The sequence below is a fragment of the Neoarius graeffei genome, chromosome 1 (genome assembly GCF_027579695.1).
Source record: "Neoarius graeffei isolate fNeoGra1 chromosome 1, fNeoGra1.pri, whole genome shotgun sequence".
Taxonomy (NCBI): domain Eukaryota; kingdom Metazoa; phylum Chordata; class Actinopteri; order Siluriformes; family Ariidae; genus Neoarius; species Neoarius graeffei.
Genome location: NC_083569.1, coordinates 103,349,903 through 103,364,903, shown reverse-complemented (window position 1 = coordinate 103,364,903; position 15,001 = coordinate 103,349,903). Strand labels below are relative to the sequence as shown.

The 15,001-nt window shown below is 42.5% G+C and overlaps 1 protein-coding gene across 1 annotated transcript in view; it reads right to left on the bottom strand.

The window, feature by feature from the left end:
- LOC132879777 (desmoglein-2-like protein) overlaps positions 1-13,502 on the bottom strand; it is a 135,854-nt gene extending 122,352 nt beyond the window's left edge. The window contains exons 1-2 of the mRNA XM_060913746.1: positions 13,435-13,502; positions 13,002-13,127 (exon numbers count right to left, since the gene is read on the bottom strand). Coding sequence (XP_060769729.1) covers positions 13,002-13,127; positions 13,435-13,482 — 174 coding nt within the window. The 5' untranslated portion in view covers positions 13,483-13,502. The remainder of the gene's footprint in view (positions 1-13,001; positions 13,128-13,434) is intronic.
- Between the last annotated feature and the right edge of the window lie 1,499 nt (positions 13,503-15,001).

Below are 15,001 nucleotides of genomic sequence, written 5' to 3'. Positions count from 1 at the left end.
TTTTGCCCAGACTATTTTTGCCATTTGTTTTTTGTCCTGTTAAGTCAAGTTTATTTGTATAGCGCTTTTAAAAATAAACATTGTCGCAAAGCAGCTTTACAGAATTTGAACGACTTAAAACATGAGCTAATTTTATCCCTAATCTATCCCCAATGAGCAAGCCTGTGGCAACGGCGGCAAGGAAAAACTCCCTCAGACGACATGAGGAAGAAACCTCGAGAGGAACCAGACTCAAAAGGGAACCCATCCTCATTTGGGCAACAACAGACAGCATGACTATAATATTAACAGTTTTAACATGAAGTCAGTTTCGTTGATGTTATAAACTTTTCATTGATGGAAACTTGAGTGCAAAACTGTTCATGACAACTGCAGTCCTAAAGTTAGCAAGTCAACTGCAGTCCTCAGCCATAAAAGCATTACTGTAAGAGTCCAGCATGTCCTCCAGGTGTGACTTTCAACTGTCCTCATGGGGCCGTCCTCCACAGGAGCGATGCGATGAGACTCCAACCAGGCACAGGGCACCAGGATGGATCAAGCAGGTCTGAGGAGCAGAAGAGGTCAGCATCTCGATCCCAGGACCAACATGTAACTCAGAGGGACAGATTTGGAGGGGGGCAGAGAGAGAGAGAGAGAGAGAGAGAGAGAAAACACAGGTATGCCCAATGTCACCTCAATAAGTAGGAACAGTATACAGTACATATTGCACTGAGTACAAGCAGGGACTCCGGCAACCAACTATGACAGCATAACTAAAAGGGGAGAGCCAGAAGGTAACACAGGCATGAGGGAGCCCCGGGACATAAAGCAGCCAGCCACTACACCGTCAACAAACTCGAGTGAGCAAGCGAGTGGGGACTGACAGCATCCATACATCCCAGTTTACCAAAACACACTATGTCTGAGGACCCTCCAGATCTACACCTTTACCTCATAAACACCATGAACAAAAGGCTTGACGAAACAGATATGTTTCCATATCATTTAAGGCTGTTCCATAACTGTGGGGCTTTGTAAGAAAAGGCTCTGCCCCCTGATGTAGCCTTCACTATACGAGGTACCAGCAGATAGCCTGCACCTTTTGATCTAAGTAGGCGTGGCGGGTCATAGAGGAGCAGAAGTTCACTCAGGTACTGTGGTGCAAGACCATTCAGTGCTTTAAAGGTCAACAGTAGTACTTTATAATCAATACGAAATTTGATTGGGAGCCAATGCAGTGTGGATAAGACAGGGGTGATGTGGTCATATTTTCTAGTTCTAGTAAGGACTCTTGTTGCTGCATTTTGAACTAACTGGAGCTTGTTTATGCACTTATTGGAACATCCAGACAGTAAGGCATTGCAATAATCCAACCTGGAGGTAACGAAAGCATGAACTAGTTTTTCCGCGTCACGTAGTGACATTAAATTTCTTATCTTAGCAATATTTCTGAGATGAAAGTAAGCTATCTGGGTAATGTTATCAATATGAGTTTCAAATGAAAGACTGGGGTCAATAATCACTCCGAGGTCTTTTACTGCTGCACGTGAAGAAACAAAGGCCATCCAGAGTTACTGTGTAATCAGAAAACTTACTTCTAGCTGCATGTGGTCCTAGTACAAATACTTCAATCTTGTCAAAGTTAAGCAGAAGGAGTCCTGTTTGTTTACCTTTTGCCACGCCCTTTCTTCCCTGTATTAAATCGTCTTATTTATTGGATTACTGTCTGTGTTCTGCTTTTGGATCCGAACTTCACCATACCTCCAACCACCCTAACGGTACGTTCTGGCCAACATGGATCCAGCGGAACTCGCTCATCTGAGAACGGCCATCCAGCAGCAAGAGACTCTCCTCTGGACCCACCAACAAGACCTACAACAAATTACCCAGAACCTCGCCACCCTGTCCAACGCACTCCACCTTCTCACCATGCAGATGCAGCGCTGTCAAGCCGTGCCTACCCCTGCTCAGCCGTCTCCTACTTCAGCTCCTGCCACTGCCTTTCTCCACGAACCGAGACTTCCAGCGCCTCAGCCAGCGCTCGAAACTAACGGTGTCCCGACGTCCCGGGGACCATAAAAAATGTCATCGGGACACAAAATTATCATATCTGGGACAATCCCGGGACAATGGAAAAAAATAGATCTAGAAAAAAAGTTCTACATTAATATTATTTACAAAGCCGTAAACCATACGTAGACATTCACCTAATTTGTCAATTTTAATTTTAAAACGTTAACAGCGAAAAATACATTAGTAGCTACACTTTCGATGCACCTGCATCCGTAGGCTACAGAGCAGCGCATTCTGTTCTAGAATCTTCAGCCGGAGTCTGCATTATATGGACTTGGAATGGAATTGCTACCGCACACGCTGCGCCGACTCTTGCCAGAACAAAAATGCTTAAGTGGTTGAAGCGGACCGACCGCGGGGAAGAAACTGAAAGCCCAGACATAACGTCTCCGGGACCTTCAGGATCCAAAGTGTCATCGCCTGTCAATGTGGTAAGTTATTTGTGATTATTAGGTTATGACTTATGATGCTATGGTTAGGTAGGAACTACTGTGGATAGGGCTGGTCTGCAGGCAACGCTAGCAACTGAATGAACTTAATGAACACTGTTAGACACGTTATAAAATACAACAGGAATGATGTGGATGATATTGACGGAAGATACCGTTCAACAGAATAAGTGAGTTTTCTTGGTGTCTTTCTAGTTCAGAAAGTTTAGTCAGTCAACAGCACAACTAGGCTAGGACCTGGCACTATGTTGATGTTGCTAACATTTGCACCCACGTTTCGGCAGCGAAAGTTCATAAAAATGGATAACGGTAATGGATAACGGAAAGTTCATAAAAATGGATAACGGTAATGGATAACGGAAAGTTCATAAAAATGGATAACGGTCATGGTGAAAATTATAAGTTGGCCTTATAAATGCCAACAGATATTCAAGGTATAAATAGATGAAATGAACATAAAAGGGGTCTTATTTTCAACTAAAGTGTACTGCAGATGTAGTGAGTTGAAACATTTTCTGAATGAGCTAGTTGGCTCCTTTAAATAAACGGGTATCTATTCATACAGTGAGATCGCCAAAGTTTAATAAACTGAAAATGCAATAACTGTAATTTTGAAGTAGATGATGTATAGGACGTGTCACTTGTGTTTTGTGACTTATTGTAAAAATGATATAAAGGGTTCAAAATCGCATAGTTACAAATACAATAGTAACTTCATATGATAATATAAACCACTGGTTATTTCAGAGAGGAAAAAAAATGGGGACACTATTGCTTCCATTCGGGACAATACAACACAGAATTCGGGACCACTGGGGGACACAAAGAAAAAAAGTTAATTTCGAGCCCTGGCCTCAGCCCTACAAGGGAGAACCAGGTACCTGCAGATCGTTTCTGTCTCAATGTTCATTGATCCTAGAACTACAACCTCTGGCCTTCCCCACAGAGCACTCCCGGGTAGCATATACAATAACGCTCCTCACCGGCAAGGCCAGAGAGTGGCGAACAGCAGTCTGGGATGCCAATGCACCCTTTTGTTCCAGTTTCAAGGATTTCTCCGAGGAGATGAGGCGAACTTTGAACTGCCCTCTGTCTGGCCGGGAGGCGGCCAGAGAGCTCATGGAGCTGCGGCAGGGGTCCCAGTCTACCTCGGATTATGCCATCGAATTCCGGATGTTGGCGGCTTCATGCAGTTGGAACGAGAACGCCTACATTGACGCGTTCCTGCACGGCTTGTCCGACGCCATCAAGGAAAATTGGTATCGCGGGAACTGCCATCAGACCTCTCCAGCCTTATGGACCTTGCCAACTGCATTGACGCGCGGATCCAGCAACAGAGGAGAGAGAAGAACCGCTCCAGCTTCACCTCCTCCCCACCGCCCGCCTCGTCCGTCAAACCCATGCAGGTAGACCAGATTCGGGTGTCAGCGGAGGAACGACATCGTCGGCGGAGCACGGGGGCCTGCTTCTACTGCAGTCAGCTGGGACACATCTACCGAGCCTGCCCACTAAAAGGACGAGCCCACCAGTGAATCAAGGGGCCCTGGTGGGCAATGCTCAGAACCAGTCCCCTGCTAATCATCCATTAGTGCCTGTCATCATTATCTGTGACAACCAGCATCACCACTTCCAGGCCCTCATCGACTCAGGGGCGGACAGGAACCTGATTTGCTCTGCTACTGCCAAGCATCTGGGAATCCCGCTACTTGCACTTGACGTCCCTTTCACTGTCCTGACGCTCAATGGCACTGGCTTGACAAGCATCACCCACCTTTCTGCCACACTCACCCTAAGGATTTCCGGTAACCACTCAGAAACCATCCAGCTTCACGTCATGAACAACCCCCACATACCCATCGTCCTAGGATTACCATGGTTAATGCAGTACAACCCCCACCTTAACTGGGCTGACAACACCATCCTAGGCTGGAGCCAGTCCTGCCTAGCTTCCTGTCTGAACTCTGCTCTGCCTCCCACCAAACCACTGCAGCCTTCAGCCGGCGATTTCCCCGACCTCTCTCACATGCCTATGGAATATCTGGATCTCAAACTTCTTTTCAGTAAGACCTGAGCAGTGTCCCTCCCTCCTCACAGACCCTATGACTGTGGAATCGACCTCCTACCCAGGACAGCGCCACCCAGAGGACGACTCTACTCTCTCTCCCGTCGAAAGGCAAGCCATTGAGAAGTACATCCCCGAATCTTTGGCAGCTGGGATCATCCACCCTTCCTCATCCCCAGCAGGGGCGGGATTCTTCTTCTTGGAAAAGGACAAGTCGCTCCACCCTTGCATTGACTATCAGGGTCTCAACGCCATCACGGTCAAGAACTGCTACCCACTACCGCTCATGACCACGGCCTTTGAACTACTCCAGGGAGCCAAGGTATTCACTAAGCTAAACTTGCGCAATGCATACCATCTCGTCAGGATCAGGGAGAGGGACGAGTGGAAGACAGCCTTTAACACCACCACTGGTCACTACGAGTACCTTGTGGTCCCTTTCGGCCTGACCAACGCGACCGCAGTCTTCCAGGCACTCGTTACTGACATCTTAAGGGACTTCTTAAACATCTTCATTTTCGTGTACCTAGATGACATCCTGATTTTCTCCCGCTCCCTGGAGGAACATCAGGGTCAGGTCCTCCAGCGCCTGCTTGAGAACAAGTTGTTCGTCAAGGCAGAAAAGAAGGAGTTCCACCAAGGCTCTGTCTCATTCCTGGGGTTCATCATCTCTCCAGCAAAGATCCAGATGGACCCCCTCACTGTCTGGCCCACCCCATCTTCGAGATGAGCGCTCCAGCACTTCCTGGGGTTCATCAACTTCTACAGGCGCTTCATCCGTGACTTCAGCATGGTGGCCAGACCTCTCTCAGCCCTGACCTCGATCAACACCAAGTTCAAGTGGGGGGAGGAAGCAGATAAAGTCTTCCATTCTCAAGCTCAGGTTTACCACAGCACCCATTCTCACCATACCCAATTCAACCAAGCGGTTTATCGTCAAGGTTGACACCTTTGAGTCAGGGGTCGGAGCCATCCTATCCCAGAGGGCCAACGACAACAAGGTCCACTGATGCTCCTTCTCCTGCTGGCTATCCCCAGCCAAACAGAACTACGACATCAGCGACTGAGAACTACTGGCCTTGAAACTAGCCTTGGAAGAGTGGAGGCACTGGCTTGAGGGGTCTGAGCTCCTTTTCCTAGTCTGGACTGACCATAAAAACCTGGAGTACCTCAAGTCCACCAAACATCTCAATTCCTGTCAAGCCCATTGGTCTCTCTTTTTCTCCTGGTTCAACTTTACGCTCTCCTACCGCCCAGGCTCCAAGAATGGCAAACCCGATGCCCTGTACAGGATGTTCTCTTCCCACCAAGAAGAGTCCAAGCCACCTGAGACCATCCTTCCTCCAAGCTGCCTGGTGGGAGCCGCTATTCTAGAGGTTGAGACGCTCATGCAGAAGGCCCTGGAGCAGGACCCCGGTGAAGGTAACTCCAACAACATTCCTCGTAACCATCTGTTTGTTCCCTGTCCTGTGCAAAATCATGTGCTGCAGTGGGGTCATGGCTCCAAGCTGGCCTGTCATCCGGGAGCCACCCGAACCCTGCCTCTCATCCAGCAGCGCTTTTGGTGGCCATCCATCAAGGAGGACGTCCAGGAGTTTGTGGCAGCCTGCGACACGTGCTCCCGGAATAAGAGAGCCAATCGACCCCCTGCCAGCTTATTAAGACCCCTTCCAACTCCTCATCGACCTTGGTCTCACATCGCCCTGGACTTCATCACAGGACTCCCCAGCTCAGGTGGCAACACATGTATCCTTACTGTTATTGACCGCTTTTCTAAGACCGTCCATTTCATATCTCCGCCCAAGCTCCCCTCAGCCAAAGAGACCGCAGAACTACTCAACGTTTTCTGCTGACGTGGTCTGCCTGCCGACATTGTTTCTGACCGGGGTCCTCAATTCACTGCATAGTTCTGGAGAGCCTTCTGCAAACTCATTGGAGCCACCTGTAGTCTCTCCTCAGGCTTCCACCCACAGGCCAATGGCCAGGCAGAAAGGGTGAACCAGGCTTTGGAGGTTGCAGTCAGGTCCATGGTGTTCAGGGATGCCAGTTCTTGAAGCAAGTACCTACCCTGGATTGAATATGCACATAACACTCTCCCTTCCTCTGCCACAGGTCTCTCTCCGTTCCCGTGCTCACTAGGCTACCAACCACCACTGTTCCCCAGCCAAGAGGAGGAGGTCACTGTACCTTCAGCCCAGCTCTTTACACTGCTACAGGAGGACGTGGGCATTGGCCCAGAGAAGACTCATTCGCTCCACACTCGCATCCAAGAGGCAGGCAGACAAACGTTGCTCCAAGGCACCCACCTACCGAGTAGGTCAACAAGTTATGCTCTTCACGCGCCACCTGCCACTTAGGACCATCTCTCGCAAGCTAGCACCCAGGTTCCTTGGACCCTTCCTCATCAAGAAGGTAATCAACCCATGTTCTGTTAGACTGGCATTACCACTCACCATGCGACGCGTTCACCCTACCTTTCATGTATCTCAGCTTAAACCTCTGGTCTCTAGTTCTTTGCTCCCACCCTCCAAACCCCCTCCTCTAGTTCTAGACCAAACGTTAAGTATGGTGAACAGATAACAGTTTATTTCCTGCCACACACTGGTAAATAAAAAAAGAAAGAAACTTTACATATGTTAGGTACAATGCCACCTAGAAAATGACTACCAAGCTAATATAGCTATGTGGCATGGCCATGCAATACAATAATAACAAGCCATTGTAGAGTGGGAGGCACAAATATAAAGTGAAGACACACATGCGTATAAAAAAGGGATCAAGGAGTGGGATATATTAGGCAGCAAGAGAACAGTCAGTTCTTGAAGTTGATGTGTTGGAAGCAGGAAAAATGGGCAATCATAAGGATCTGAGTGTTTTTGACAAGGGTCAAATTATGATGGCTTGATGACTGGGTCTGAACATCTCCAAAATGGCACATCTTGTGGGGTGTTCCCAGTATGCAGTGGTTAGTACCTACCAAAAGTGGTCCAAGGAAGGACAACTGGTGAACCGGCGACAAGGTCATGGGTGTCAAAGGCTTATTGATTCACATGGGGCATAAAGGCTAGCCCAGATGGTCCAATCCCACAGAAAAGCGACTGTAGCACAAACTGCTGAAAAAGGTAATGCTGGCTAAAACAGAAAGGTGTCTTTGATGATCTCTGGAATCCCACGAAATTCGAGGCGTTTGTGGCAGCCATATTGTTCAGTTCATTTTGCCACGTTTTCTGGTCATTCAAAGCCTTTTTCATGTTTCAGAACACTCTTCTCTGCAGTAACTGCCTTAAGCTTAGTATCCTGCTCTGCAACTTGTTTCAGAAGGTTCTCATATTTTGCATTGAGAAAGTTCAGAGACATTGGTTCAGAGACCACCCAATTGTTATTTAGGTCCTGATAAATAAAAACCTTGAATTGAAAGAGGGCATAATTTCTTTTCCCATGACTGTATAACAGCACATCCTGTCATGTTTTATTCCTTACATAGTGGCTACAGCACTTACAACTTAATGATCTGACTCTTTCGCATAGCCACTGATGCCAACTTCTGTTTACTCTCGATCTATAAGCAGACCCAATATACATGATAAAAGGGAATCTTTGTTTATGCCATGCAGTGTTTGGTGGTTTGGTAAAGACAATGTCTACTGGAGTGTAATATCAGTACTATTACCCATTGTTTTGCCCGTTTTCATTCCTTCATACTTTTGTTATCCTTTCAAACAGCCAAATTCTATTGGTTTTCAACAACAGCTAGCAATTTAAAGTTTGCGTCCTAAACAGAATCACACTAAATAGTATTACATAAGGCTATGTCATTTATAGTACCAGATAATTTACAGTGTGCAATTTTGCCCTGCTCTTTAGTGCACTGTTATGATTTTTGGGACTCAAATTTAGGCCAAATAAGCAATATTTGTTCTCCAGATAGAAATTGCAGTGCTTTCATCACAAATAGACAGCTCTTTTTTTTTTGGTACATTTTGATGCTATCAGACAGTCACATGAGATCGAGGCCATTTGTGCACAAGCAATTACTGCCAGAATTTTTATTTTTTTGCATTAAAACACTTGATTTAGGGACAAAGTCGGCTAGACATATTATTTTTGTGGCGAGACAGCCTGTATTTGACAGTTATATGCACTCCCACTGAACTTCATCTGAATTTCCATCTACATATTTATCAAGTATGTCTGAACCCAAGTTTTCATAAAACCAAGAAAACTTTTTAGTAGAAAACAAGCAACAATAACACAATACCGTTCCTATCACCCAATTTTTTTTTTCAATTAATTTTTTTTTGCTTGTTCTGACCCCTTTTCCTCATGGAATTCTCCAAAAAGGCTCCACTGAAACAGTTTCTGTTCACGTCTTTAACGTTTGCCAAAATATGCAAAAGTTATACGTTCTGTGACAAGAAGGTCTGCAAAACAAAGGATGGCAAATTAAATACTAAAACACCATAACTGATCTTTCATAAAGCCACTACTGAGTGTCCAAATTCTTTTTTGTCTAATTGAACAATATAGCTATTTTTTTTTACATTTTCTCCATAACACATATTAAATGATGACCATCCCAGATTATCCTGTGGTGTTAAATTCTGTCTTAACCCTTCTGATTTACAATACTACATCTATAAGTCATGACATGAAACATGGTGGCAGTTTCATTGGAAAACACAAGCTTAACATCATGCCTGAATGATAGATAACCAAAGACAGACATGCCAACATGTCGTCCCCGATGTTTGTTTGATTCCTTAGAAACTCGTATACAATGCTCAGGACTCCTGATATAATCTGTTTTATTCTTGTACTATGGGTCATTTGATAAGTAAGAGATGATTCAGGGCAAAAAAAATTCTGTGAAAATTAGGCCCTGTCCACACGGCAACGGATTCAGGTGAATCTGATAAAATTGTTTATCGTTTCGTCCTGGCGTCCACACGGCACCGGCGTTTTGGGTGCCCCAAAACGAAATCTTTTGAGAACGGGTTCCAGAGTGGAAAGATCTGGCAACGGCGCCGTTGCAAAGTCATCTGGATGAGTAGAACGGATTTGTTTACGATGACGTCACAACCACGACTGTGAGTGCTTCACGCCGGGCATAGACATATAAACATAGACGCCGCCTTCCGCGTAGAATCATACGTCATCCTCGCCGCCATATTGGATGGGGCAAAGTGGAGAATAAAGATGCCTCATTCATGTGCTGCGTTTAACTGTACCAACAGGTTTACCGTCCAAACGAGATCACATGGGATTACCTTTCACAGGTGAGACTGGAAAAATACTTTTCATTGTATTTGGTCATTATAACGTAATTTTACGAACAGATTTTTCTGACTTTGTGGCTAATATGAAGTCTCGCGCATAATAGTCGCTCGGTGAAACCTGTCTCCAAACAATTTATAATTTATAAATAAATTTATAATTTTTCATAGCCCACCCAACCAATTTCACCACCAGCTGTCAGATGGTAATGGCACACTCAAAAATAGAAGCGATTGCTTCACAGTCTGATATGCTTCCAATCACATGGAGCAATCCCATTGTAATATGGTTTAATTGAATTTTTTCCATATAGCACTGTATATTGCAAAAATTGTTTTTGGAGACATTTTATAGCCTATCTGCACGGCATTTAATGAAAGTGATGCGGAGACGGCACGGCTTCAGCAGCGTAAGCACAGCACATTATTCTACACGATCCCCGCTGAGCTCCAAAACATGCCTTGATGTGTAGATATCGTTAGTAGCCTACGATAGTAGCAGTGGAATAAAAAAAAAAAGTTTCCGATAGCCTGATTCCTGCTGCATGTTGAGGAAATTTAGGTCACACCTTCCACGGAATATTGACGGGTATTTCACACACTATTTATAACCATCACATTAAAAGTTATATATGTTTTGATGCCTGTTTGTTTCCCAAATGTATACGTGTGTGTCTTAATGGGTGAATAAAAGGCATCGAGTTATACATTATTGTAGAAAGGGGCTTTATGAAATTCAGTCCATTTACTTGCATTGGTTTACGGGGAAGATTTGCCACATCCAATATGGCGGACACCCTGACATATCCCAGCAACAGGCCACCAGGCTCAATGCGGCGTCTATGTTTATATGTCTATGACGCCGGGTAGAAGAAGGGGTTTATGCGCATGCGCCGTACTTCTTCTATTGTTCTGGTGTCTCCGATGGGACCGTCTTACAGCGCACGTAGAGGTATGGCATGTGTATTGCATCGTTTTCAGCAAGCGTTGCATTGCCATATGTACCTGATATTTTACTGATCCGTTGCCCATGTGGACGCGATATTTTTTTTTAAAATCTCGTTGCCATTGTCGTGTGGATGTAGCCTTATTTTTGTTTTGTTTTTTGCAGTGTGTCCCATGCATTATCTGTTATCTTTGGCCTGATCTAATGTGATGCAGTGATGCATTCACACAGGACTGACAACACTGCATAGTGAAACTCATCTATTTTGTTTGATCTTCTTTCAGGAATGCCTCAACTGTCCCCCCCCCCCAAATCCTCAGGTTGTAAGACATCTTTAGCTTTTGGGCTTAGTAACTGGTAACAGACATGGTTAGGTTAGATATGTACTTGAAGGGAAATTAATTTACTTGTTGAGAGTTAATCATACTATGTTTTATGAATAAAAATGGTCCACATTATACTTCTTATTTCTTATACAGTGTGCCTCATTTAGTGATCACTTACTAAATGTTTTAATAAGCTAAATCAAACTGAAACTGGATTTATATAAATGCCATATTTCTTGTGTGAATGTCTCTGTGAACGATTTCCAAATAACCGAATTCATGTCCAGATCAGTGAGGCTCAATGATTTCAAAAGGAACTAGGGCTCATGACATCTGTGACAAACTAATATGGTGCAGTACTGTCTTGAAAATAAATCAGTGCAGCAAACTTTCAATACTCAAACCTTATATTAAATAAGCTCTGCAACACATTGTTGTTAAAAGCAGTTACTATAAACAGAGACATAACCGATAGTATAAAATTATGTAATGATGTTATTTAAGGAAACAAACATCACCAGTATCATGATATCTAGTTATAACTATTTTTGTAAATAAAATCCTAGAAATATTTTATTTGCCATCAACCATTTTAATACTAAACTTGCTGTCGGTGTCAAAGTCGAAACAATTATATCGTGATGAACCTGAATCCAACTTCCTTGATGTCCGTGTACTTGGCGATTCTTCACAGCAAGTCGACTAAATATAAATAAACTATAATTAAACTTGTAGACAATGATTTGATCAGCTCTAGACATTTGGACCAGTGCTGAGCACAAATAACAACAAAACAGAAGTAACCAGATGATTATCGTGTACATAAACAAAAGGCCAATTCCTTGTTTGAGGCTCTTAATATTTGGTAACTTAAACAATTACCACAAATTCTAAAAAATGGGTAAAATTCCCCACTTTAAATTCAATCATGAACAGCTCACTTTTTATATTTAAATCTTACTTTGAAAATCCAAACTCTGATCTAAAGTCTAAACTGAGCCTGTGAGTACAAAAGGAGGAACTCCATTATTCATAGCAGCATAAAAAAAAAGTAATTGAAGTTACTCTAATTTTCTTGTACCTGTAAACAATTTATTGTCAGAATTGCAGTACAACCTGGATGCACTTTAATGTTTCACTTCATGTACAATTAATTTGTGCTTGCAGCGCTGGCACAAACTATTACTCTCACTGAGGATCTTTGTAAATTACTCCTTCTTATTATTATTATTATTCTTTTTATTATCGTATTATTTTTAGGACACTATTTCTCCCTCAGTTTTCAATCAGTCATCACCAAATTTCACATGAAGAATACCTCTGGGCTGAATTATGTTGCTATAACTTTTGGTGGAGATCTGGATCGCCAAACCAGAGTGATCCATGCAAAATGGGATTTTTTTTTCCAATCACTACTAACTATCAATTTTCATGATTTTTTTTTTTTTTTAATTTTTGTTCAGGGTGGCAGGATGCAACTTTTTGTCACTAAGCGTCATGTCTCTTACCATTCCGGATCTATAGGGCACGGTGACCTGACATCCCAGTTTGTAACAGCTAGCACAAATTACTGTGACTTTAGTCACAGTCTGTATCTAGTTTTACCTTTACTTTATCTTCATGATAAGTAAAAATGTGATGTCATGTATTAACTAGAAGTGCACTCGGTAGAGTGCATACTTCTGTCAAGCCACAGATCTGAATTTGCATCAAAATGTAATCAGTTGTTCCTTTGCCCATGGCCCACCTTTCCTCAAAATTTCATCAAAATCTATTTTGAAATACCACTACTATTTGAGGTATGTTGGAAACGGACAAAGAAACAAACAAGCAAACAAACTGAGGCAAAAACATAACCTCCAAGAAAGTTGTCTTATTAATATAAATGCTCACTTTCATAATGAATTCTTGATTGGTATAATCCACATTCTCCATCAGCTTCTTTGGAGGGGTGAACCATTCTCTTTTCTGTCGACGGAGCGTTTGCAGTTCTCCTTTATCAGCTTGAACCCAGATTACCTATTTATGCACAAATATAAATCACACATTCATAATTATATCCATAAAAAAATTAAGAACATCAAAATGATCAAATAATCAAACAAACAATGAAAAATTAATATTTTTAATGGAAAAATTAAATATAATAAATCATTAAAAAAAGGGAAAATCAATGTAATGTTGTGGTTGCTGGGGAATTCCAGCCAAGCATTTACCAAAAAGGAAATTTCTGAAGAGTTTTACATGACTAACATTATAACACTAATGATAATGAGAAAGAGACATAAAATCCCTTTTCATCCCCAGAATGATGTGAAATACTTACAGTAGTACAAAATGTGGTTATTAAAAAGTAGGTCAGAAACATTGCCATAAAAACAATAATCCACAAAAGTAGCAGGATGTGTGTGTGTGTGTGTGAGAGTGTGTGTGTGTGTGAGAGTGTGTGAGTGTGAGTGCTGCGCCTGGCATTCCCTGCTTTACACACTGAAAATGGGTGGCACCTGAGCGCAGCTTCATCATGCCATTGGTTGCTGCAGGGAGGGAGTTGCACTGTTGTAGCTATCTGATGGTTTCTCAGTCCTGCTGCTACAATACTCTACAATGCACAAGAGTGTCTTTCCTTACAGAAAAATCATGTACATTTTTCGTTTATATTTATAACATGATTATGTAATTAACATGAGCTCATGTAAAAAAAAAACACATGTGAAAGCACATTTTTTAGTAACATGCTCCCTGGCCAGAAATTGAACAGTGGGGTGGGCCTGGGGAAAACTGAGTGGGTAAAGATTTGAAAAGAAATGCCAGCAGTCACTGTAAAGAGCTTAAATGGTTGCAGAAAGTCTTCAATGTCAGCCTGATTTTGACAATTTTGTTCCTTTTCTGTGACATGTTCCTTCATGGCCATGATCGAGAATTTCTTGACCCTCCTTTCCGACGTCACTCAAGGATATGAATGACGATTGGACAGGGTCCAAGTCATCATTCCATTGAAGGAATGATGACTGTGATTGCTGAAACTGACATGATGGATAATATGAGAGATGATAATGGCTGAAACTGACATGGTGACTAACATGAAAAGACAAAAATATCATGTAATCTGATCCTGGCATAAGCCTACTTGTGTCCCATTCACAACACATTGTATTGTCATCACAAATGTCAGTTGTTTCCTGTAGTTACAACTCGAGCAGATAAAATCAACACATTTCAGGACCTTCACCAAACTATAGGCTTAACATGTACACAACAAAGAAGCTTTCACAAAATGCACCAAGTTGTGCAGAATAATACATTTCAACGAAATCACACCAATGAAATTAAATCCTGCTGTTTTATAATGCTGTTAAGCTAATTCAAATGGATTGGCTTTTCTTTTTGTTTGCAACTTTTCTTATTAAATCTTACTAGTGGCAGCTTAATTGTTAATATTTGCAGGCCTATCATGTCAAACCTAACTTTTTTTTATGAATTCAAAACATAATGCTGCCCATAGTTATATAGGATTAGGATGTTAAACTGTGAGGGAACATCTACAAATCACAATTTTTTATTTATTTTTAGTTATTTATTATTATTTTAGCTAAGTTTAATTTCAGTGAAGATTTCTTATCTGTAAGGAGAACCATTATAATAGTCTGTCTAATTAAATTCATGTTTATTCATGTTTAACAGAAGATATAGCCAGAACAGCTCTGTGCCGCATCAGATTTATTAAATCATCTAATTTACACATAACTCTACAGCAAAACAACAACACTGACAGGTTAGCAAGTGAACATAACTTGATACCAGGGTTCCCGCGGGGTTTTAAAAGGTAGTAAAAGGTAGTTAATTAAAATAAGCTAAATTATGGCCAGTAAAAAGTAGTAAAAGGTAGTAAACGT